General features: G+C 43.1%; 1 protein-coding gene across 2 annotated transcripts in view; it reads right to left on the bottom strand.

Moving 5' to 3' along the window:
* PRORP (protein only RNase P catalytic subunit) overlaps positions 1-23,377 on the bottom strand; it is a 48,709-nt gene that overhangs the window by 22,211 nt on the left and 3,121 nt on the right. For both annotated transcript variants that reach the window (XR_014514302.1, XM_083452724.1), the window contains exons 3-5: positions 22,362-22,409; positions 20,157-20,289; positions 10,986-11,093 (exon numbers count right to left, since the gene is read on the bottom strand). Coding sequence is in view for 1 of the 2 variants with exons in the window: in XM_083452724.1 (XP_083308850.1) it covers positions 10,986-11,093; positions 20,157-20,289; positions 22,362-22,409 (289 nt within the window). In the remaining variant the exon portion in view is untranslated. The remainder of the gene's footprint in view (positions 1-10,985; positions 11,094-20,156; positions 20,290-22,361; positions 22,410-23,377) is intronic.

Below are 23,377 nucleotides of genomic sequence, written 5' to 3'. Positions count from 1 at the left end.
GCCTTTGCATGTTGTTACTGGCAGCTGTTACGGTCCAGGGACCACTCTACTGCCACTGGCACAAAATGGAAGGAAAATGTGCCTTCTGGAGAGTTCTTAAGAAACTACCTACTTTGCCAACCAATACCAACCTCCTTCTGCAGCTACAGTGGAGCACATGGTGTGCTGAAGACCATGTTTGTTCTGTCTCCCTTATGGTGCCAAAAATGGTCCATGCGTCAGCACCAATCGCACACCCATGAGGAATTGCCTGTATACATGTGCTGATGGTGAAGCTCAATGGGCATGGTTAATGCACCAGGATCCTCTGCAGCAAACAGAGTGTCTGCCTGCCTGCCTGCCTGCCGGGCCTCTGCAGGCAAACTAACACAGAAAAATGTTTCCCTAAATTGATAACCGCCCTATAATCTCTAGAGTAACAAACCACATCATGAGGATACCTGTCAAGACAACTCCGTATCAATTTTAATGCATTTGGTATCTTAGGCCAGCAGGGCCTACCACCACTAACACACACCCTGCAATCTGCCCCCCTGAGTTGCCAATGATTTTGGTAGCAGTGAAAAAAAGAAAAATGGAAGTAGGTGGATCTCAGTGCCTTGCTGGAGGTGCAAATTGCCCCTCCCCTGGTCATCAGATCAATCATTTGATGAGCAGAGCAGGGGAGATAAGCCACTCCTCTGCCGATCTGCACAGAACAGCTGAGGAGGTGGCCATTCGCCTGTATCTGTGCCTGCCTACGTGTTTGCATGCTAGAGTGTGCATGCCCAAACTGCACTAACTGCTGGCAAGTGGCCTCTGAAGGGCTGGCCAAGGGCAAATGAGGCCCTCGGGTCAGAAATGTTTAGCCACCCCTATTCTTAGGCAGTGATCTTTATCAATAGAGCTTACTTACAAGTACATTGTGTTTTAAAGAGGGATATTAATCTACAGAACAACCTACCCAACACGCACTGTTGTTATCCGTGAAAGTGCAAACACCACACCCAGGCTCTTATGTAACCAGCTGTTGTAAATCCAAACACCAAAGAAGAAGAAAGATATACAAACCCCACAAAGTTCCTTTGTGGATGCAGGTGTATTTTGAGCAACCAGCTAAGAGGCATGGATGCTCACCTGTAGCTACCCAATTTTAAGTGCTCCCAAAGGACAGCTAGATGACCTCATGGCTTTGAGTAACTCTTGTATGTTGATGAAATCCAGCTCTGCCTCTCTACCCCAACATTTTATTCCTCCAACCATTCTAGTTCCTTTATAGATGAAACTGCCTGCAAGAATGTCTCCATGGTGCCTCTAACTTCTTTCAAATCCACCCTTAAAATTCTGAGAACATGCACATTCTTAGGTTAAGCTATAAGAGTATGCAATTATTGCAGCTTCTTCTCTTTTTGTCCCTGCCCCTCCCAGCTCTTTGTTAATTTCTACACTGTAAACCACTTGGGGCAGGGATCCGTCCTCTCATTATTTGCAAAACAAGGGAACTGGGGGCCAGATGCAGCCTGGAGGCCAAATGCGGTCTTCCAGGCTTTTCTATCTAGCCTTGGAACGCTTCCTAGGTCCCTCACCAGTCCAGTGTCACAATCTCCTGGAGTGCTCTTATCTGGCTGGAGTGGGTATTTGACCTGTAACAATGCATAGTTCTTGCATTAGATGGAAAACGGAAACAAGGCAGGCGGGAGCACGGGAGGGAGGGCAGTGAGTAGGTGCAAAAACCTCAGACTTGTGTTGCTATTATACAAAAAAAAAATAAAATTGCATCCATTGCTCTGCCCAGTTTTGCTTCCGGCTTCGCCCCACCCAGACTACCCAGAAGGCTGTTGCCCAGCCCCATGAAGAATTATGACCCTCAGGCTGAAAAAGTTTCCTATCTCAATGTACATGGATGGTAATAAAACAAATTAATCTGAGACCAAACAGCTTTGTACGAAGGCATTTAAAAAGAGATTCTCTGTTTCAACACGAACCGGCAAAATTTAAAGGCATTTCTATGTATGAATATGCCCAGTATGTGAGTAGTGACCTAGATAAAACATAAAAATACCAAAGGAAGAATTAAACACACCTAAAAATCATCATCACCTAAAAAAACATGTGAATCCTTCAAATTCCAAATATTTCTCAAGGTGATACTTAGTTTTGTTCCTTGAACTCTCAGCTTAAATACACACACCCAACGTAAAATAGGTTGCTATAGGAATCACTTATTCAACAGTGACTCACCACGACAATTCCCTGAGCATTTACACAATTCAGAGATATTAGAGTGACGTTTTCGGTGACACAGAAGAACTACTGATGCAAAAGAGAAATGTAAATACAACTTTCCCACTAAAAAGGGATTTCCTATTGTAAATACTTGCTTTTGTGCCAACATGTTCGTTCCACTGAAATTATTACACTCACTGCAGGCAGCTATGTAGCAAGCTGGACACTTAAGCCAGTATTTTTTCAGGAAAAGCCACAGGGTACACGGTCTTCAAAGGATGGAAGCCTCATAGCAAAGATCCTGTCAAGGTATTTGACACCAGGCAAGCCCCACAAATAACCCAGGGATGCATTTTAAATAAAAGGACACGTTCTACTCATGTAAAAATGTGCTGATTCCCGGACCATCCGTGGGTCGGATTGAGAAGGCAACTGGGCCACATCCGGCCCACGGGCCTTAGGTTGCCTACTCCTATTTTTAGACCTAAAGAACTGTGGATCTTCTGTGTAATGCCTCTGAGCTTGGCCAGCCAGATGTTTTGGACTTACAACTACCATCAGTCCCAGCCAGCAGCTGGGAGAGAACATCTGGAGAGCACCAGATAGGTGAAGGCTGCTCTATAGTCTTCAGAGGAAGTTAAGGGCTACACAAATCAACAGCATTAAGTTTCACATTTGAACGTAACTATTTCCTCCATAGGAAGTAGGAAGGAGAAGTGAAACCTGTTAGATAAACAAACAAAACCAAAGGGAATTTCCTATTGGATTTTATTATTTTCCCACACTTCACTATATTTATATTTTTATGTAGAACAGTCTTCCTCAGGAGGTGGTGGACTCTCCTTCCTTGGAGGTTTTTAAGCAGAGGTTGGATGGCCACCTGTCATGGATGCTTTAGCTGAGATTCCTGCATTGCAGGGGGTTGGATTACATGAAACTTGGGGTCCCTTCCAGTTCTATGATTTATATCACCTTTCCTCCAAGGAGCTCAAGGTGGCATGCATAGTTTTCCTCCTTCCCATTTTATCCTCACAACAACCTTATGAGGTAGGCTAAGTTGAAAGTAAATAACTGGCCGAAGGTCACCCAATGAGCTTCGTGGCTGAGTGGCAATTTGATCTCTGGTCTTCCAGGTCCTAGGCCAATACTTCAACCACTACACTAACCTAGCTCTTTCCACGACCCCTCCTGCTTCTCAGTATTATCAAGAACAAACCAGATCTGGACTTACGTAACTAGTTTCTGTCTTAGGTGATAATTTCATGACAGGTTGATTGTTAGAAGGCAAAAAGGCTGCACTAGGAAGAGTTGACACAGAATGGGAGATTGCATAAAGGATTAAAGATGAGAGATTTAGAAAAAATGAACTTCTCATCTGAGGAGAAAGAGAAGAAGGTAAGACAACCTGATGCAGTGTGCGTCATGTTTTAGAAAGATTCCCTGAGCAAACCAGGAAGAAACTCGCTGTGTACAGTACAAGTGGGAACACATTTTGGTTGCTGTAGCAACCACCAATACATATTGAGCAACTGAGGCAAGTCTGTTCTATGGCAAGCATTAAATACTCTCTACAGGACGGCCAAACATTACAAAACATAAGAAGCTGCCTGAACCATTGGTCCATCCGTTATTTCTACAGTAATTGGCAGCAGTTCTGCAGAATGTCAGATGGGGTTTCCCTCCCAGTCTTACCAGGATATGCAAAGGATTGAACTTGGGGCCTTCTGCATGCAAAGCAGGTGTTCTGTTACTGAACTACATTGCCCTAAACAATGTCTTCAGTCTTCAAATCGGTATTAGAAACTCATATATATATAAGTTAATTGCTAAATGGCACCTTAAACCTGGGTTAAAGTATGTTTAGACACTATTCCCCCCTCCCCCCCATGGAGTTTATTCTTAGTCTTATTAATTTCATTTCCATACCAGTTTATATTTTAAAGAATACATCTCAAAGTGGTTTACAACTCATTAAAAAATCTAGAATAAAACAAATTCAAGCTTCCAGGGAAATATTTTAGAAATACTTCTCTAAGTGACATTTTGCTTTGCCCATATTTATTTCCCTACTTACCGTATTTTTCGCTCTATAAGGCGCACCAGACCACAAGACGCACCTAGTTTTGGGAGGAGGAAAACAAGAAAAAAATATTCTGAATCCCAGAAGCCAGAACTGCAAGAGGGATCGCTGTGCAGTGAAAGCAGTGATCCCTCTTGCTATTCTGGCTTCTGGGATAGCTGCGCAGCCTGCATTCGCTTCATAAGACGCCCACACATTTCCCCTTACTTTTTAGGAGGGAAAAAGTGAGTCTTATAGAGCAAAAAATACGGTAATTCATATAACTGCCCCATAGCAGAGGTACCCTAGCCAGTGTGGTGTAGTGGTTAGAGTGGGACCTGAAAGATCAGGGTTGAAATCCCCACTCAGTCATGAAGCTCACTGGGTGACCATGGGCCAGCCACAGCCTCTTCCCCTACCTCACAGGGTCGTTGTAGGAATTAACTAAGGAGGGGAAGTGAACCATGTACTCCTTGGAGAAAAATGTGGGATATAAATGCACTAAATAAGCTCCTCTGCTTACTGGCATAAGAAAGCTGGCGAGGTCAGCCAGATGGAGATGTCAGTCGCAAACCTGACATCCAGAGATCTCCATATACAGTGGTACCTCGGGTTACATATGCTTCAGGTTACATACATGTCAGGTTACACACTCCGCTAACCCAGAAATAGTGCTTCAGGTTAAGAACTTTGCTTCAGGATAAGAACAGAAATTGGGCTCCAGCGGTGCAGCAGCAGCAGGAGGCCCCATAAGCTAAAGTGGTGCTTCAGGTTAAGAACAGTTTCAGGTTAAGAATGGACCTCCGGAACGAATTAAGTACTCAACCCGAGGTACCACTGTAGTCGCAACTGGAAACATGCCAGTTGCAAAACACGCCTGGCTAATTTGGAACACTGCTTCAAATGGGAACATACACTAGGAACAGGACATGATGGGGCTGTGGCTCAACCTAGGAGCATCCAACAAGGCCTCCAAAACTACCTTCCTACTGCAAAGACATCCAACCCATTTCTACCTTGCCCTGTTAGAAACACAAGCAAAGGTCTGCAGCTTTCTCCCCAGCCATCCCCCTCCAAATGAATCCCCCCCCCCCAACTGGGCACAGTTCTGGTATTAGAGCCTAAGTGTAGGGGGGAAATGAGTTTGGGCAACAGACTATGGGAACCCTCTCACTGACTTGCCTATCACCATCTAAGAATGAGTCCCTGGATTCCCCCTGCTTGCCTTATACTTGATTTCAGTAGACCTGCATCAGCCACTATTATGTCTAGCTTGAGCCTCATGTGACCTAGAAAATAAGCTTGGCATAAACAGATTATGCGTTTCACCCACTTTCTCCTGAGTGTAGGCCAAGCAGCAGAATTGGGAGTGGGCGGGCACTGCAGAGTGAACTGTTCCACTTCACACATTCTGAATGCTCCCCTGCCTAAAGCCAAAACCCTCCTAGCAAGCTGAAAAGTAGCACAGTCAGAAGAAACCCTCCCCTGATGAATTTTCCCTGTAAGCAGAAAATTGGCTTGTGTGGGGAAGCATTCATTTCTTCAGCCTTCAGCCTGCATCTACAAATAGTGCAAACGCTTCACAAAAGAAAAGCTGTTCAAAAAACATGACTCAAAATGTGCTTTATGACCTGCAATTGCCTACCACCTACATACGCATTACAGAAATATTTGAGTTGCCGCAGGACACCTTTACATTACGCATCTAATTTTCCTAAATTTCTAAATACAATAGGGATGAGTGTGCAATCAATCTGAGCATTTCCTTGATCCCCGCCTCCCATCCCTCATTTACCCTTTACTTCTGGAAGGTTTTTTCCCCTGCCCACTTTTGCATTGCAAGGGGAAATTATTGAAACCTCTAATGCAACATGGCAATTGCTGATGTGAGACAACCCTCAATGGAAGATTAGGCAGCTGAGGTGCAATAGGTTTGGGTGGAAACCACAGCAGAATTGCAACTCCCACAACGGATAGCCCCGGTGGAATACACTTTGTCAGCAAAGTTTCAGCCTGAATGGCTGAAAAAGGTTGTAGCAGGGACATGCGCGACCCAGAGGTGGGGCTCATCCTAACGCTCTTTCCTGTACCTCAGTGGTGCTACTTTACACCAGCCCTAGACTTGGTGCTGAGGCAGGGTTGGGGAATCTTTTTCAGCCCAAGGGCCAGATTTCCTCACAACCAAGCTTCTGGGGGCCACATAGCAGTGATGGGCAGGGCCAGAAGGAAAAGTGTGTGGAGGCTTTGTGCAATATCCTACATTCGAGTCACACACAATTCAGACTTTTCTACACTCTCTGTACAAGCAAGCAAGAGCTATCAGCATGGTTGAAGGACACATTCCAGCCAGGCAAACAGCGCTCAAAGAATGGGTAGAGCAGAATCAGTGAAGAGTGTGGCATGGAAGGGGGGTGACCTGAGGAAAGGCCAGACAGAGAGACCTGGAAGATTGCATTTGCTCACCAGGTTTGAGGTCTCCCCCCTCAGGTAGCACATTTTGGTTCCGCATACACACAGTTCCCACCTATCAGTTTTCTTCCTTCTCAGCATCACTTCACAATACAGTGGTACCTCGGGTTACATACGCTTCAGAATACATACGCTTCAGGTTACAGACTCCGCTAACCCAGAAATATTACTTCGGGTTAAGAACTTTGCTTCAGGATGAGAACAGAAATTGTGCTCCAGCAGCGCGGCAGCAGCAGGTGGCCCCATTAGCTAAAGTGGTGCTTCAGGTTAAGAACAGTTTCAGGTTAAGAGCAGACCTCCAGAACAAATTAAGTTCTTAACCCGAGGTACCACTGTATTCCCTTCTGCTACAGTTGTGTGCCACTTATTAAATAAAGGCAAGCTCTCTGTGTTACAATACAAGGCCTAAAATTGCCCGATGTCTTGAAATTGCCAAACACACATCCACACGCTATTTTCCTGTGCTGCATTTTTGTTCAGATCCCTCAGTGTTAGACTCCCATGGGAATTATTCAGAACTGTTTGCTTATCAAGTTATGTCTCAGCTCTAGAGCTGGTTTTAAATGCCTCCGAAACATGTAAAGTGAGAATACAGGATCATGTGCCTCTGATACACATCTCAAGGTGGCCTTTTGTTCAGGTTTGCCTTGAGTGTATTTTGTATTTCCACCCAGGTCTTTTAGTCTGTTTTAATCTCAGCGAAGAGTGTTTTTAAGTTGTGTTACCTGCACACCATAATATCAGTCCTTCATTCTCTCTCCTCTTTCTGGGTGCACCGCCCCCTGCCCCCCCCCCAACAGAGGAACAATTCTAAACTCAGAGCAAGGAAGACAGGAAGAGGAGGAAGTGTTGCACCAGAAAGCCTCCCTAACACGTAGGAAAAATACAAATGGGATCCCTGGCATTTCCTACCATATCCTTGCAACAACAGAAGCAGGGGTGGAGCGGAAAGCCCCTGCATTCCTCCTGGGAGACTACAATGGTGCAGCTTTTGGGTGACTTCAAGTAACAAGGGGAAGGAAAGGACTCAAAGGTCAAGCTGACAGTGAAGCCCACCCATGCTGCCTTGCAGGCACTTAATCTACAAGTTCCTCTTTTCCTCACTTGCCCAGTGGCAGCGTCTCATCGGCCAGTTACTGAAGACAAATGACATGCCAGTTAGCTCAGCTGGTTAGAGCATGGTGTTGATAATGCCAAGGTCACGGGTTTGATCCCCACATGGGTGCATATTCCTGCATTGCAGGGGGGTTGGACTAGATGATCCAATGGGTCCCTTCCAACTCTATGAGTCTATAATTCTGTGATTCACATTTACATCACAGCAGCCTGTGCGATAGCTTGTTGGGTACTCTGGGGCCTGAATGCAGAAGCCCAAGGGCAGAGATTTACTGCGGATCTTGTATCTCATGGTTAGATCTCATGGTTGTCACCAGGTGCAAGTGGGGATCAGTCAGACCATCAGCTACCAGCTTCCAGTTTGCCCAGCTCAAGCCACTGAACTCAGGGACCCCAAGCTAGAGAACATACCCTCCAGGTGTGGAAATCAGGTATGGCTGCCCACAAACTCAGCCTGGCCCTGCGGGAGTAGCTTAAGTTTTGACACTGACCTTTCAGAGTTCTCAGAATTATTTTTTTAACAAAACAAAAACACACAGTATCTGATTAACAGAGATGACTCCTGGATAAGACCACACTTCCTTTAGCTTGGACATGTAAGAGAACAGTGTGTACACTTTCTGTTTTACCTCATAACATGCTGAAAGTGCTCCCATTCCAAGCTGGGAATTCCATTGATGTGTCTGATAAGATTGTTTCTTTTGTTCCTCCAAACACATCTAGAATCTCCTTCCTATTATTCTACTCAACTCCTACATGTGTTTGCTTGACAATTCCAGATTTAGAAGTAATTTTTTACAACAACCATCGGTACAAATGTGGGGCAAGGATGTTTTCCCCTTATCCTCATTCTGATTGGAGCTTTTCATGTGGAAATTAAAGGCCTGTGAGAGATTACTTTTGTTTAACTTAAAAAGCGACATATCTGGAGACCTAACAGGATGTTGTGTTAGATTACCACAATGATTTTGCAGCTTCTGCAGAAGACACCAGGGATTTTCTTTTCTAGTCAGAACAGTACATAGCTTCCTTTTTGCTGGGCTGCATTCCTCTTCAGTTAAATACGCCTGCTAAAATTATCATTTTTGCCACGATTATCATCAACCCCAAATGTTGACTACATGTTGTGTTGGGGGGGTGCACACAGAAGTTAATCTCGGAATGTAGCCCCTTTGCATGTAGAACATGCCATGTGATTCGGTTCCTACATTGTGTATTCATATAGTCCTGATTGGAGGTGTACCTAGGCTCCTTTGCACCCTTGGCAAAGGATCCTGCACACCTTGCCTAGGTGCCCAGAGCAGCAGAACAGTGGCCCAGGGAGCGCATGCCCAATTTGGAAAGAGTGCAAAAGGCGTGGTTTTTGCACACACCTCTGGGTCTGTGCCCTTGGCAGGCGCCAGCCTGACCAACCCTAAGGTACGTCCCTAGTCTTGATGCCCAATGATCCTACTGCCAAAACTGAAACAAAGGTGAGGGGAAACACCCTGGTAGGGTGTTTTTGCACATGGGGATGTATGCAACCAATCTTCTTCTTTTCTGGCGTTCACTCGCAGCCAAGTAAAATTGTCTTCCATAAACACGGTGTTTGGGTTTGGGATGGGTTTTTGGAAGGCACCTGTGCGTGAATTTGTTTTATGTGTGTAGATCAGTGCACGCTGACCAACGCACAGTCTTTGCAGTAAGGCTCTATTCCAATGATATGAGTAATCACAATGACCGGTAGATTCTTATCTGCTGCAGCCTTCATCCGCCTTCACAGCCGTTGTAACATACTGCTTGTTATCTTCCGCCTGTTCTGCCGTTGAGGACTTTTTGGATCATTCTTTGTCTAGCTCCTCCCCTTTGACCTTACCGCCTTGGGTGACCCTGCTGGGAGTACGAGTCTCCTGACGGCTTCACTCACAAGGGTCACAGGAACATGCAAGCCCATTCAACACAACAAGATGATGATCCAGCGAGTGAGTATGCAATCAATGACACAAACTGGCACATGTCTTGGATTTGCACTGACGTACTGCATGTTTCTACACTGGCTCACCACTGTTCCCCATATCAACTCTGAGCTTCTTCTCCTTACACCAGGGCTGAGCTGCCAGTTATCAGAAACCATACTGAGTTCTCACTGCACCTTCTGCAAAACTTGTTCAACTTACCAGTACACAACAACAAGTAAATCCCTGCTTCCACCAGCCAATAACATGTTAGTGACTTAGCCACAGATATGAAAAAACCAGGAAAGATACATTACAGGGTTAAGGAGAGTAAAAGCAAGACCTTAGTGCCATTACACCATGTTTCTGATAAGGCTTTTGTGCACCACCACAGCCTCAGTTAATACTCCGCCAGATGCAAAAGCTATACGATTTCTGTCAAAAGCTGGTAAGAGATCACCCTGTCAAACAACCACAAGCTAAACAAGCAATTCCCATGGCAATTGATGTATGGAGCTAGAGGGACAGCATCCATTATGCAAAAAAAGTGGCAACAAGAACTCTAAACACTTATGATTTTAAAAAGGTTCCTCATCCTCTGAGGTGCTTCTTTTTTTTGCGCCCAATCACTAACTAAACTGATGTCAAGAAGAGACCTTGAAGTCCTACCATCCCCGTGGCTGCTTCTCATGACAGATTTCACACTAAACTTTGATTGTATGCATGGGGATACCTGTTGGAAGTAGCAATGATCAGCACAGTGCACAAGTGGGCTGTGCCTATATGGAAACACCTTTCTCACTCTTGTCTGCAGTCAATTCATTCTCTTCCTACAGGTCCTCATCCCTGGTATCCCTTTAACATTTCCCTGAACATTTTACTTAGAATGGGGGTCCTCTATAAAGAATGGCATAAGCATTCTGTGCAAGGATTCTAACATGCTGGCCATGTCCAAGTTATCATATTTCAGAATAAGAGGGTGTGAAAGAGCCTTATGGCAGCAAATGCAGCCCCTTTCCCTGCTTCCTGCACACTAGTAAGTAAACAAACAAACCTTCAGTTAACCAGAGTTTCTCAGTTAAGACAAAATGAGAAACTATGGTCAATGGCTCCAGGAAAAGCCAGAATGTTACACCATGATTTGAAGTGGCAAAATAGCTACTACACACACACAGTTATTTAAGAGATAGAATGGTACTTACAGTTTGAGATGGAACGGCTTTGTTGTAAACTCTGCTAACGTTGAGTCCATCAATCACAATATCAAAAGGGGGACACTGATTCACAAATGTCTGAAATTCTTCAAGTTCCTAAAAAACCAGAAAAGAGAGAAGGTAAGAAGTTGAAAGAAAAGCAACAATGAAACATAACTGACTTATTATATACCTGCTATTTTTGTTTTTTTTGCAACCAGATTTTATATATTCAATGAAAGAAAATAAATTGGTAATGGGCACAGCAACCAAGCTATCTTTTATTGCTCTTTTTACTGCAGGTAAGTTTCTAGTCCTTATGCTTGCAATGATAAGCTTCAATGTATATGGGCAATATCTTATGAAGATTCAGAAGTCAGAAATTGAGAACTTCTACAGCCTGCATATTTATTTATTTATTTATCTATCTATCTATTTTTATTTATATATATCTATATTAATTTATATATCTAAGTCTATATTAAAAAACTGATAATTAATGTATGCTAATTTGCATATAAGTTTCAGATATCCACTTTTCTTGGCACAATACAAGGATACCCGAGCACAGAATTGATTTTTTTTTAAATTACTGAGTATACATTAGCCCCGACTCTAAACAGTTGATAGGAACATATCCTGGAAATTTTATTTTTTACACCTGCAGTAGCTACACAGCTTATTTGTTCTCTTTAGGCCTAAACGTAAGGTTTATGATATTTAGGATGGAGGTGCCAATCAAGCCTATCAAATCATTTTTAGAACTCCATGAAGTGGTACAGACATATCTAAAAAACTACTCTGAGCGATGTCACCAATCCACTTTGGGTTGAGTTATCCATGTGTGCTGTTTTAATCCATTACTTCCAGAGTTTGCAGAAATGAAACTGGGAAACTGTGGTTTTCCCAACCCTTCTCAATTCCTGGTAATCTGAGTAAAACCTCTCTCATAGCAAGTAGCAGCTGCCTCTCAGCGGGCAACCAAGAAACAACAACTTCCTCTACCAGTTCTTTTGCAGTCGCTGCAGAAGAAAGCACAATCCAAAATGAAAGCATAGAAAAAGGAACATCACACACAGGGCCCATGGGCAGGAAGGTCTGGAGGCTGTGGAAATACAGGAGCACGTTTTGGGCTAGGTGTATTGCAGGACAGGGAAGTGGTAAAGTCAGAGGCCTGAACTTCATAGAGGAGTCTGATGTAATTATCCAAACCTTTTGCTGTGCATAAATTATTTTAGTGAGCAAAATAGTACCAATGGTGCTCAACATGTAGTTAACAAGATGATCAAGCTATGCTGCACACCTAGGACAGAAAACCCCAAGCTCTTTTGGCTTCTCATTCAATTACCTGAAACAAAAGGACATTTTGATTTACATGCATGATTTTGAAGGGAAAAGTTAACCAGTGTGCAAAGAATCAAAGAACACAAAATAGGCCCAAATGGACAGAGTGGAGGTAACAATACAATCCTATACATGTCTACTCAGAAGTAAATCCCAATGAATTCACTGGCACTGACTCCCAAGCAAGTGTATCTAAATTGCAGCCTATAGTTCTACTTTCAATCAGGTAGGATGCGGATGAAGTAAAACTACTGAAATCAACTGAGAATTGCAGGATGGCAAAGCAAACTTCTTGGGGTGACTAGGATTTTCTTTTCATTTTTGCCCTACAACACGGCAACCAGCAGATCTTGAGAAAACCCAGTTCTCTCAGTCTTATCAATAATACATGTGACAGTGCACTTTGTTCCAACGTTTGACATTAGTCACCGACGTTAGTCACTACCTCCACATTACATTTTTAAAACCTACATTTCAAATCCTGTTCTTGCTTCTTCTTCTTTTTTCAAAATACCTGACAGCAAGCCTTCTGGGAACTCCCTATTGCTTTTGTTACTCAAACTGCCTCTCAGGGGTTATTGCAGGTGCATTTCCCGAAATGAACCCTGTCAACTCGCGCATATCACCAAAGCCGCCTAATTACCCTGGACACTTGTGCAGCACAAAAGGAAAGCAGAACTGACATGCTAATACTTTCTTTTTCCTTTTTTCCCTCAGGGGAATCTGCTATGGCTTGTTACCAATACGTTTACACCTAGGGACAAGCCCTGCGGATGCACCATAAACACTTCCCATTCTGACCCCAATAGTATTGCCAACCATTCTACCAAAAAATATCTAATCAGTCAGTGTTTGCAAGTTTTTCGCTCTTGCACCAGCTGTAACCCTGTACAGAATTTCCCCCATCAGTGCCACTTCTGAGACATATGAAAACCACTTCCCCTATAAACTCTGCTACTAGCTCGGGTCATCTGAGTGGGCCTATTCCCAAGTTTCTCAAGCTGTACAACCTCGAGTATGAGAACCTGGCCTTTTTTCTTTTGGTTGGTTGGTTGTGGCCCCCTCATTATGGCCTGCTAAGGCTTGCTTAATTCGGAGTAATTCCATGAGCCAATTGGCTTTTATATGCTCTGCTTTGCACCTTTCATATTTTTTTAAATCAGTACTAATTTTTAAATCAGTACTGATTTTAATTATGTTGGAAATGCTGCATGTCCATACTGGTTTTTATGTAGGATTATATTACGTTACATGCAAGAGTGTCGCCTGTAAAAGGGCCTTTGCAAACTTTTAACATGAACGGATCAATAGTATAATTACTTTGCCAGCTTTCTATTCTGCCTCTTGTGAAAGGCCAAGAGGAGGTCACACGGGGACCACAAAAGGGGAGAGTGAGAGGAAGAAGGCAATTGGGTAGGAACCTGGGTATGCTATGAGCAGAAAAAATGAACTAAAAATGGAGTTTGTGGTATGCAAGGTGAGGTGACAGCTCCATGTGGGGAAAGATAGCCGTCAGGAGGTTAAGTGATGTATTGCTCCAAAATGACAACCCAAAAATGAAAGGAAGACTCCCAGATACTTTAGCTACCTGGACAGCATTTTCATTCAGTTTGCAAAGCTAGTTTAAAAGTGCTTAAGAACAAACAAGACATGAGGGCACTGCTGTTTCCCAGCAGCCATTCAGAAGGATGTGGCCTTGGATCCTGGAAGTGGCATATTATAGCCATCATGACCAGCAGCTGTTAAGGATGTGATGCAATGTGAAGTGGAATCCAACAGATTTAGGCCTTAAAAAGTTTCCCTATGAATACTACATTGAAGAGTGATTTTTTTACAGGCTCAATCTCTTGGTAGAAATATTTTGGCACATCCTTCAGAAGCAGGAAATTAAATTTTTCTGTGAACTTTTTCTCTCTCCAAACACCACTCAACCAAATTAGACTGAAATTAATTAAGTGAAATGAAATTAGAGCTTGAGCCGAACAATGAGATGAGAAGGGGGTGGGGTGGAAATAGAATTGAGTTAATGAATCATTAAACTGTCACTGCAGCTCTTTGGCTAACTAACAAATGGCTGAAAGGCGATAATTAGCTACCATTACAGTCAAATTCATCTAGTTATTTCCTTCTTGTGATAAGTAATAGGGCTGAAAGAGTCGCTTCGAAGAGTCAGTCGACCACAGGTGTGCATTGGTGCCATGGACTTCCACTAAGAGTAGCACGTAGACAACAAATATCCGGAAAGGTCAGTGATTAAGGCACGATTCCAGCTGTCTACCTGGAAACTCTGCTTGCTGGTCTCAGTCGGACTCTGTTGAGCTCAGAGGAAGTGAGAGAGCGTACAGCAGTGGTATCTCTGATGTCTTTACCGATGCTTCTCTAACGCACATGGTGGCACAAAAGAAGGATTCCACAGGCGACAATCACCCATTCATTTACATTTGGTTTCACAAACTGGTTTCAGAAAGAAAAATACCTGAGTTGGATCACTGTGTGACTGATTCGGGAGGGGAATGCCAGCTATGTGTCTTCAGTGACTCACTGTGGCCTCGTGTACATCCACCTGATCACAAACACTGAGCACCTCACGGAGTACAAAAAATTAGTAACCAACCGTTCCATAACGGCATCCATAAAACTACTTATCCTCTCAAGCCCAGGAAGAGCCAGCAGCCTTCTCTGCCATAATGGAAACAGTAATTTATAAGTTTCTTGAGATATGGGGATTGAAGTTGCATTTCAGGGAGCTAGTATTCTAGGTTTTTTTTTACATCAATGTTTCTTTGAAACAAGGGTTTTAAGTCATTCTCCACAGTAAGCATGCACATCAGTTCCTAGCAACAGGAAGATTTAGAAATTATGTTATACAGGAACTGAAAAATTCAGTCTTAAATGGACACCACACTAATTCCTGAACAGCTTAGTGAAGTTTCTCCTGTTGTCCAGCATTCTTTAAGTCTTTTAATAAGCCTACAATCAGGATTTTATTTCAGTTAGAAGGCCCTGTGCTGTAGCAAATACTGCTTTTCCTATTAAAATAAGTTAAAATTAGGAGCAACGTCACTGACACAACCCCTTGAGACTTCAGGCATCTCAGTCACTACATCATAACATATAATTTGGGCAAGGATACGTGCAAATATGCCTTAAAAATAATAATAAAACATTAGCGGAACAGATGCCTTTCTCTATCTACATCTGATTTCGGGCAGCTGCTGCAAGAGCTATTATTAGTGAGAAATGGAATCTCCCCAAACATCCAAGACTTGCCTCAAAACAAACATTCTATTATCAAGGCTAAGACTAGAGCTGTTCCCACAACAAATCCCTTCCAGAAAAGCCCCAGCTTTGTGTTAAAAACTCCGGCCATTTCTAACAATGGTAAATTCCTAAAATTTGTAGCATAAGCCAAATGATTACTCAAAATAATGATTCACTTTTAGCAATCATCAAATTATAGAATCATAGAGTTGGCAGGGACCCGATGATCAACCCACCAACATAACAAACCCATAGGTTCTCTCCCCTTAGTGGCCTGCTAATTATAGATGCACGTGCATAAGAACAGTTCTACTGACCCAGACAAAAGGCTGATCTAGTCCAGCATTGCACTCAACAGCGGCCAGTCATATCCTCCTGGAAAGGAGGACACAGGCCTTCCCTACAGTTTGCCACTCAGCAATGGGAATTCAGTGGCATACTGCTCCTGATAATGGAGGTTTTATTTATCTATTGGACAGACCTATCCCCCATAAAACTTATCCCACCCCACTTTATTCCACCTGTGCATATGTAGCTGCCGCCATATCTTGTGGCAGCCAACTTCATTAATAACGACTCTTTTCATGAAGAACTCTCTTTCTAACTACTGGGATGGCTCAAAAAATGCTGTATTGAAGGGGGTTGGACTAGATGACGTGCGTGGTCCCTTCTAATTTGATGATTCTATGATTCTACTACTGCCATTGAAGCTCAAGTTTATTGAGCCACACATTAAAATTATATCTATAAATACATATACATAGGTAAAAGGTAAAGGACCCATGGACGGTTGAGTCCAGTTAAAGGTGATTATGGGGTGCTTTTCAGGCCAAGGGAGCCGGCGTTTGTCCACAGAGAGCTTTCTGGGTCATGTGGACAGCATGACTAAACTGCTTCTGGTGCAATGGAAGACCATGACAAGTGCCAGAGCACACGGAAACGCCATTTACCTTCCTGCCACAGCGGCACCTTTTTTTCTACTTGCACTAGTGTGCTTTCGAAATGCTAGATTGGCAGAAGCCGAGGCAGAGCAATGGGAGCTCATCCCATGACATGGATTCAAACCTCAGTGGTTTAGACCACAGTGCCACCCATGTCCATACATATACAGTGGTACCTCTGGTTACGTACTTAATTCATTCTGGAGGTCCGTTCTTAACCTGAAACTGTTCTTAACCTGAACCACCACTTTAGCAAATGGGGCCTCCCGCTGCTGCTGTGCTGCTGCCACGCGATTTCTGTTCTCATCCTGAAGCAAAGTTCTTAACCCGAGGTACTCTTTCTGGGTTAGCGGAGTCTGTAAACCTGAAGCGTATGTAACCCAAGGTACCACTGTACATATACATATGCACCCCCTTCCTTTCAGGCAGATTGATTGATTTAAATTTTCAATCTTGCCTAGCTTTCCAAAAAAACTCAAGGTGGCTAACAATTAAAATAGCAAGACAACACAAAGCAAAAACAACCCCCGACTCAAAACCAATCACAATGTCAAAGTATTACCATAAAACTAAATACAAATTTAACAATTCCAAACTCTTGTCAAAATAAAACACCAAGTGAACAAATGAGTGCAGCTTAGGGCCTTTTAAAAAAGCTGCATCTTTAGGAATGGCTTGTAGCACTATAAGGATAGGTCCTGAAACATTGTGCCTGGCAAGACTTTTCATAGGGTGGCTAAAGGTAAAAAGGCAAAGGACCCCTGGATGGTTAAGTCCAGTCGAATTTGACTTTGGGGTGCAGCACTCACCTCTCCCCTAATCCTAGTTAATACCAGCCTTGCCCAACAAGTTCAAGAGATCTGGAGTAGGCCCTCAAATTATGACAATAGCATATCAAGAGAAACATACAGAAGACTTTAAAGTACAGTGGTACCTCGGGTTAAGTACTTAATTCGTTCCGGAGGTCCGTTCTTAACCTGAAACTGTTCTTAACCTGAAGCACCACTTTAGCTAATGGGGCCTCCAGCTGCCGCCGCACCACCGGGGCACGATTTCTGTTCTCATCCTGAAGCAAAGTTCTGTCAGGCGTTTCCTGTTCCTGAACATGTGAGGAACAGGTCAGGAAATGAAGAGGCTCTTGGGATTTTGAGACAGACATGTTTAACACAAAAACATGTGTGTTTTTCTGTCACTGATAGCTAAAAAACTGTTAAGTGGTACATACAGAGGAGCTGCACACTTGCACACACTCTCATTTGTACAGTAAAACACACTATTAATGGAAATAATGATGACTGCATTTGGAAACAATGCTAGCCATGAAACACAGTTAGCAAAATTAGATTGTACATGCCCTGCATTATGGTGACCACACACTTTGAGCACTTTGCTCCTCTCTTTCTGGAGCAGGGAAAAAACAATCAAATGGCTAATTCGGTGTGGCAGCCAAACCAGTACTTGTGGTTTGTTTCTCCCCAACAAACCATGATCGGGAGGCCTGGGCTGAATTCAAAAGTTAAATCCAACTATGGATTCCACCCCCACCCCCCGTCTGGTCCTCATTATTTCTGATAAAAGCCCCACTAGGGAAGCCACTATTATTAGCCAACACGGCACAAAGTGAACTTAAACAGAGATTAAAATAAGAAAAAGAATTTGCCTAAGGCTGTCAAGATTATTTCATGGACGAGGCATGATTTGAACTGGGAGTTTGCTCAGCCCATAGTTGGTACTAACATAGGAAGCGGCCTCATTGAACTACGTTGCTACAACTAGTTTAAAGAGCAGCTAATTCCCTAAATCAGAAATACAGTCGTACCTCAGAAGTCAAATGGATTCCATTCCGGAAGTCCATTCAACTTCCAAAACATTCAGGAACCAAAGCGCGGCTCCTGCAGCCAATCGGAAGCTGCAGAAGCCCCGTTGGACATTCAGCTTCCAAAAGAACATTCAAAAACCGGAACACTCACTTCCGGTTTTTGATTGTTTGGGAGCCGGAACATTGAACTCCCAAGGCATTCGGGAGCTGAGGTGCAACTGTAACAGCATATTTCACATTAGAAGGATTCCTACTTTACAAATCAAAGCATTGCTGTGCTGTTCCTTTTGTAGAAGAGTGAAGAATTTGTAAACGGCACAACTCCACGAATGTGATCCTGAAAGAAATGCCCTGATCCATTAGTAACTGATACTTTAAAGGGTGGGGCAGAAGAAAGGGAAATAATACAAGTTATGCATCTTCCACAATCTCTGATCTCCGTTAATATTTTTTGTCTCTAGCGTCATATCCAAGATGTAACACGAGCGCCATCCAGTGGCCCGTTTACATTCCAAGGAGGCAAACAATACAAGTATTTGAATTATTAATTCTAGAGATGGTGCTTTTAAACATGGCATACTTTCTAAACTGTGGCATGATTTATTAAAAATGGAACAAACGAATTCATGGGCAGAAGCAGACTCATCACAGGCAGGATAGAATGTCTGCTCACAGAGGACCTATAAATAGGTCCGGATTAATGATACAACATGCCTCAATCTAGTGTTGCAATATGTATACATTTTTCAATAGTTTTGTTTACAGCTGAGGATTTATGATGCGAAAAGTAGATACCAGTCCAAAGGAAATGGCCTCAAATATGTATGTACCGTGGGTGCCAGTTTAAAAACATCTAATCTGGCGGCCACCAATGATTCACATGCTAATGATGTAGCTTATTCTTTATTCTGTTATTCTGAATTAGTCATAAATTAAGCACAACTTTTGAGGACTATTATTATATTATTTGTGCTTTGGTCCCATGGCTTGCTATTGCAGCAATTAGGTAGGATGGGACCCATCAAGAGCTACATAAACAAAATACTGTATTTTTCGCTCTATAAGACGCACTTTTCCTCTCCTATAAAATAAGAGATGTGTGTGCATCTTATGGAGCGAATGCAGGCGGGAGGCTCTGCTCAGCACTCCCTTTAAAGAGCCGCGTGGAGTGTGTGTGCGGCTCTTCGGGGCTTTTCCCCAAGGAGGGAGAAGGGCTGCCCTCTAGCTGTTCTAACTTCGCGCGGCTAAGCCAGAAGCTAGAACAGCTAGAGGGATTGCTGTGCAGCTTAGCTGCACGAAGCCTCCACAGGGGAGCAGGGAGCCTTCATCCCGCTGGCCAGCGGAGGCTTCACACGGCTATCCCTGGCTTTTGCGGGAGGTGGGGAAAGGGACAGAGTGCATGGCTCTGTCCCTTCCCCCAGCTCCCGCAAAAGCCCCCAAGAGCCGCGCTCCCTTTAAAGAGCGTGCGGCTCTTGCGGGAGGTGGGGGAGGGGAAGTCAGTAGGCTTGCTTTCGCTGCAGCCAGGAGGGCAAGAGGGATTGGTGCGCACCGAACCTGCTTGCTCTCCTGGCTTCAGCCCTGCAAAGCCTCCTGAGCGAAGATGGAGGAGCGCTCCCTCTTAGCTCAGGATGCTTTGCGTTGCTTTCTTAATTCTTGTTTTCCTCCCCTAAAAACTAGGTGCGTCTTATGGTCTGGTGCGTCTAATAGAGGATGCTGTTCTGCCAGTGTGGCGGCAGCATTATAGTGGGTTATAGGCAAATACATCATTTCTTATAAGCAAATCAGTATAAAAATATTGGTTTCCTTGCAACTCACCTGGGGGGTTGTTTTCCTAAATGTTTCAGTCCCTTGTATCACATCCTTTATTATTCTTTCCTTGAGAGTGCTGTATTCTTCTGGACTCAGGTTAATACTTTCCAAGGACTGATTACAAGATGGGCACTGCCCACTGCAATATCAATCAAGCCACAGACAGTTATCAGCAGCTTATAAAATTATCTGCAAAGTAAACCTGATTTTTCTTCAAACAATGATTGAAGAAAAATGCTATATACCAAAAAATTGCAAAAATTAAATTAAATTAAAAGGTGCATTTATTCATGTCTTGATCCAAAACTTGCAGGACCATGTTGGATCCTTGTTCAGATGTAATGCTAAGCTATGGTTTAGTACAAAGGTCTCCTAGTGTTGTTAGACTACAGCTCATTATCCCTGCCCAGGGACCATGCTATCTAGGGCTGATAGGAGTAGGAGTCCTACAACATCTGCAGGACCACAGGTTCCCCACTACAGCAGTAGACTGTGGTTAAGACCACAGGTGTCAAAGTTCAGAAATAATGCTAATTTGTGGCTGAAAATATAAATGAAAACATCAAATGTCATCCTCACAGGTGTGCTAGATGAGGAGAGGAGGAAGCACATGAGCCCAAGGCTTGTTCAGGTAAGCCAAACCATGGTTACACCAATAAAAGGGCCACACACTGCCTTGCCCAACAGTTAGATGGAGTATATAAAAATGAAGATTTTACGATTAGAGAGTTCATTTATTCATCACACCTCCTGTTAGCAGATATTGCTGTGGCACCAAGCCATACATGCAGTTTTTATTGAACTAAAGCTTCGAAAATCTAGACTATGATTTCCCAAACTTGGGTCTCCAGCAGTTTTGGGACTACAGTTCCCATCATTCCTGACCCCTTGTCCTGCTAACTAGGGATGATGGGAGTTGTAGTCCAAAAACAGCTGGAGATCCAAGTTTGGGAAGCTCTGATCTAGACCTTTTTTGGGGTGGGGTGGAAGAATGACCAGAATAGCAAAAATAAGGGAATGGCAGAGGTATACAAAACTATAGGACACTATAAGGCAGGGTGGTGAACCTTTTTTTGGCTGTTGGGGCTACATTACCCAGAGTGTAGCAAATAACACAATAACACCTACATAGAGGCTTTTCTCTCCACAAACTCCTCAGCTGATTTATGCAGGAATTGTAGTGGTTTTTATTCCCCACTGCAGTCCTGGGCAGAGGAGTTTGAAACCAGTGCCGTGAGGGGAGGAAAGCAGTGTCTTATCCACTGTTCAGGTGACTGAACTCAAGAACGATGGGGTATGATTTTACTTGTCACCACAGACTGAGGACCAGAAAACAATTGAAACCTCCATACACTATGTAATGCATGAAGAAGTCTGCCACTGTATGTAGTTTAGAGCAGTTGGAAAATGTTCTTCTGATTTTTCCTTTACAGCAATGTATTCTTCTCTAATACCTTTACTTTGTCTCCACTTCTACTCCTATTACACACTGTGCTATTTTCACTCACTTGAATTCAGCAGGAATCCTCAGGACATTCAATAATTAAACATATCATAAAATAATTGCAACAATTTAACCTTTTATTTTGGTGGTTACTGAACTTACACATTTCTGTGTGATTTCACCATTCAATTTAAAGCACAATCCTATACATGTCTTTTCAGAAGTAAGTCTCATTGAATTAAATGAGATTTACTCTCACATAACTGGGTACAGGATTGCATCAGCAGCAGCATCATTTATTATACCCCAACCATCTGGCTGGGTTTCCCCAGCCACGCTGGGCAGCTCTCAACAGAAGAAGAAGAATAAAGCGATAAAATATCTAACATTAAAAACTTCTCTAAACAGGGCTGCCGTCAGATCTCTTCTAAAAGTCAGATAGTTCTTTTTTCCTTGACATCTGATGGGAGGGCATTTCACAGGGCGGGTCCCACTACCGAGAAGGCCCTCTGCCTGGTTCCTTGTAACCTCACTTCTCGCAGTGAGGGAACCGCCAGAAGGTCCACGGAGCTGGACCTCATCAGTGTTCGGGCAGAACAATGGGGGTGGAGCAGCCACTAAATTCCCCTGTACAAATTTATATATGCCCAAATTGTCAGAAACAATTAAAAAACAACAACACTTTAAGTCAGGGCTGAAAATCTTTGATCAAAGTAGTGATAAGCAAAATTATTAAATAGCGCTTCAAGATTAAAAAAAATGTTTACCTATGTTTGATGGTAGTTAAGCTTCCTTTCCAGTTTTCTCCTGGAATACTACAAGAAATTGCACAAAAATTAGAATATGATATTATAAATTTAATCACAGTCCAAAAGATGCACCTCTTGTGACTAGTTCCAAACTAAGGCAACAATTCTATGTGTACTTACTTGTCAGTAAAGTATTTTGAACATTTGGGACTTTTAAAGAACATGGTCTTTATTAAGAGCCATCTGCCTCAAGGGAAGGCAGAAGCAAGCAAGGCCAGGCCAGGGAGCCTCTTCCACCACCTCCCTGTCAGCTAGAGACAATTGTCACTCTACATTGTAGAGCATTTATTTATTTTACTATTTTAAAATTGTAAACTACGTTGGGTGCTTTGGCAGAAGGGTGGTGTGCAAATGCAATAAATAAGCAAGTAATAAATGCAATAAATAAGCAAAGAACCACATGATCGTATATATATATATATATATATATATATATATATATATGTGATCAAATGCATTAACTGCAATTTGATCTACGTTTATTCATGCATAAAACCCATCAATTCTGCAAATTCTGAGCAAATATACCTAGGAGTATGCCAGACTTAACTAAAGGTAAAGGTTACATGTCCACAAAAGCTTGAAAATATCATTTAACATCTACCTATTCAGTACGTACATATTCTGAAGGCAGGACTTTTGCCAAAGGTTGTAGATGTTATTTAACCTGTGCAAGGGTGTCAACAGGCTGCAACAAAAATATTTTAAAATGATCTTAAGTGGCTGTGTCCAATGGCAATACGCATGAGGGAGTGCAGGCAGAGATCCAAAGGAACCAGAAAGTGGATCCAAGGGATGTGAAATGTGGTAGGTTGTTGAAATACCTCCTTGTATTGTTGAGAAAAACAAGGAGGAAGTGATTAACACAGCGGGTCAGCTTATGTTGTACAGGCATGCGCCCATGCGCACACACAAAGGGAGTTAGAAAGTAGAACACCCTTTTCATTAGTGGCCGTTTTGCTCACCTCTACAGG

The sequence above is a fragment of the Podarcis tiliguerta genome, assembly GCF_965153285.1.
Source record: "Podarcis tiliguerta genome assembly, chromosome: 1".
Classification (NCBI taxonomy): domain Eukaryota; kingdom Metazoa; phylum Chordata; class Lepidosauria; order Squamata; family Lacertidae; genus Podarcis; species Podarcis tiliguerta.
This window is presented reverse-complemented; position numbering and strand designations above follow the sequence as displayed.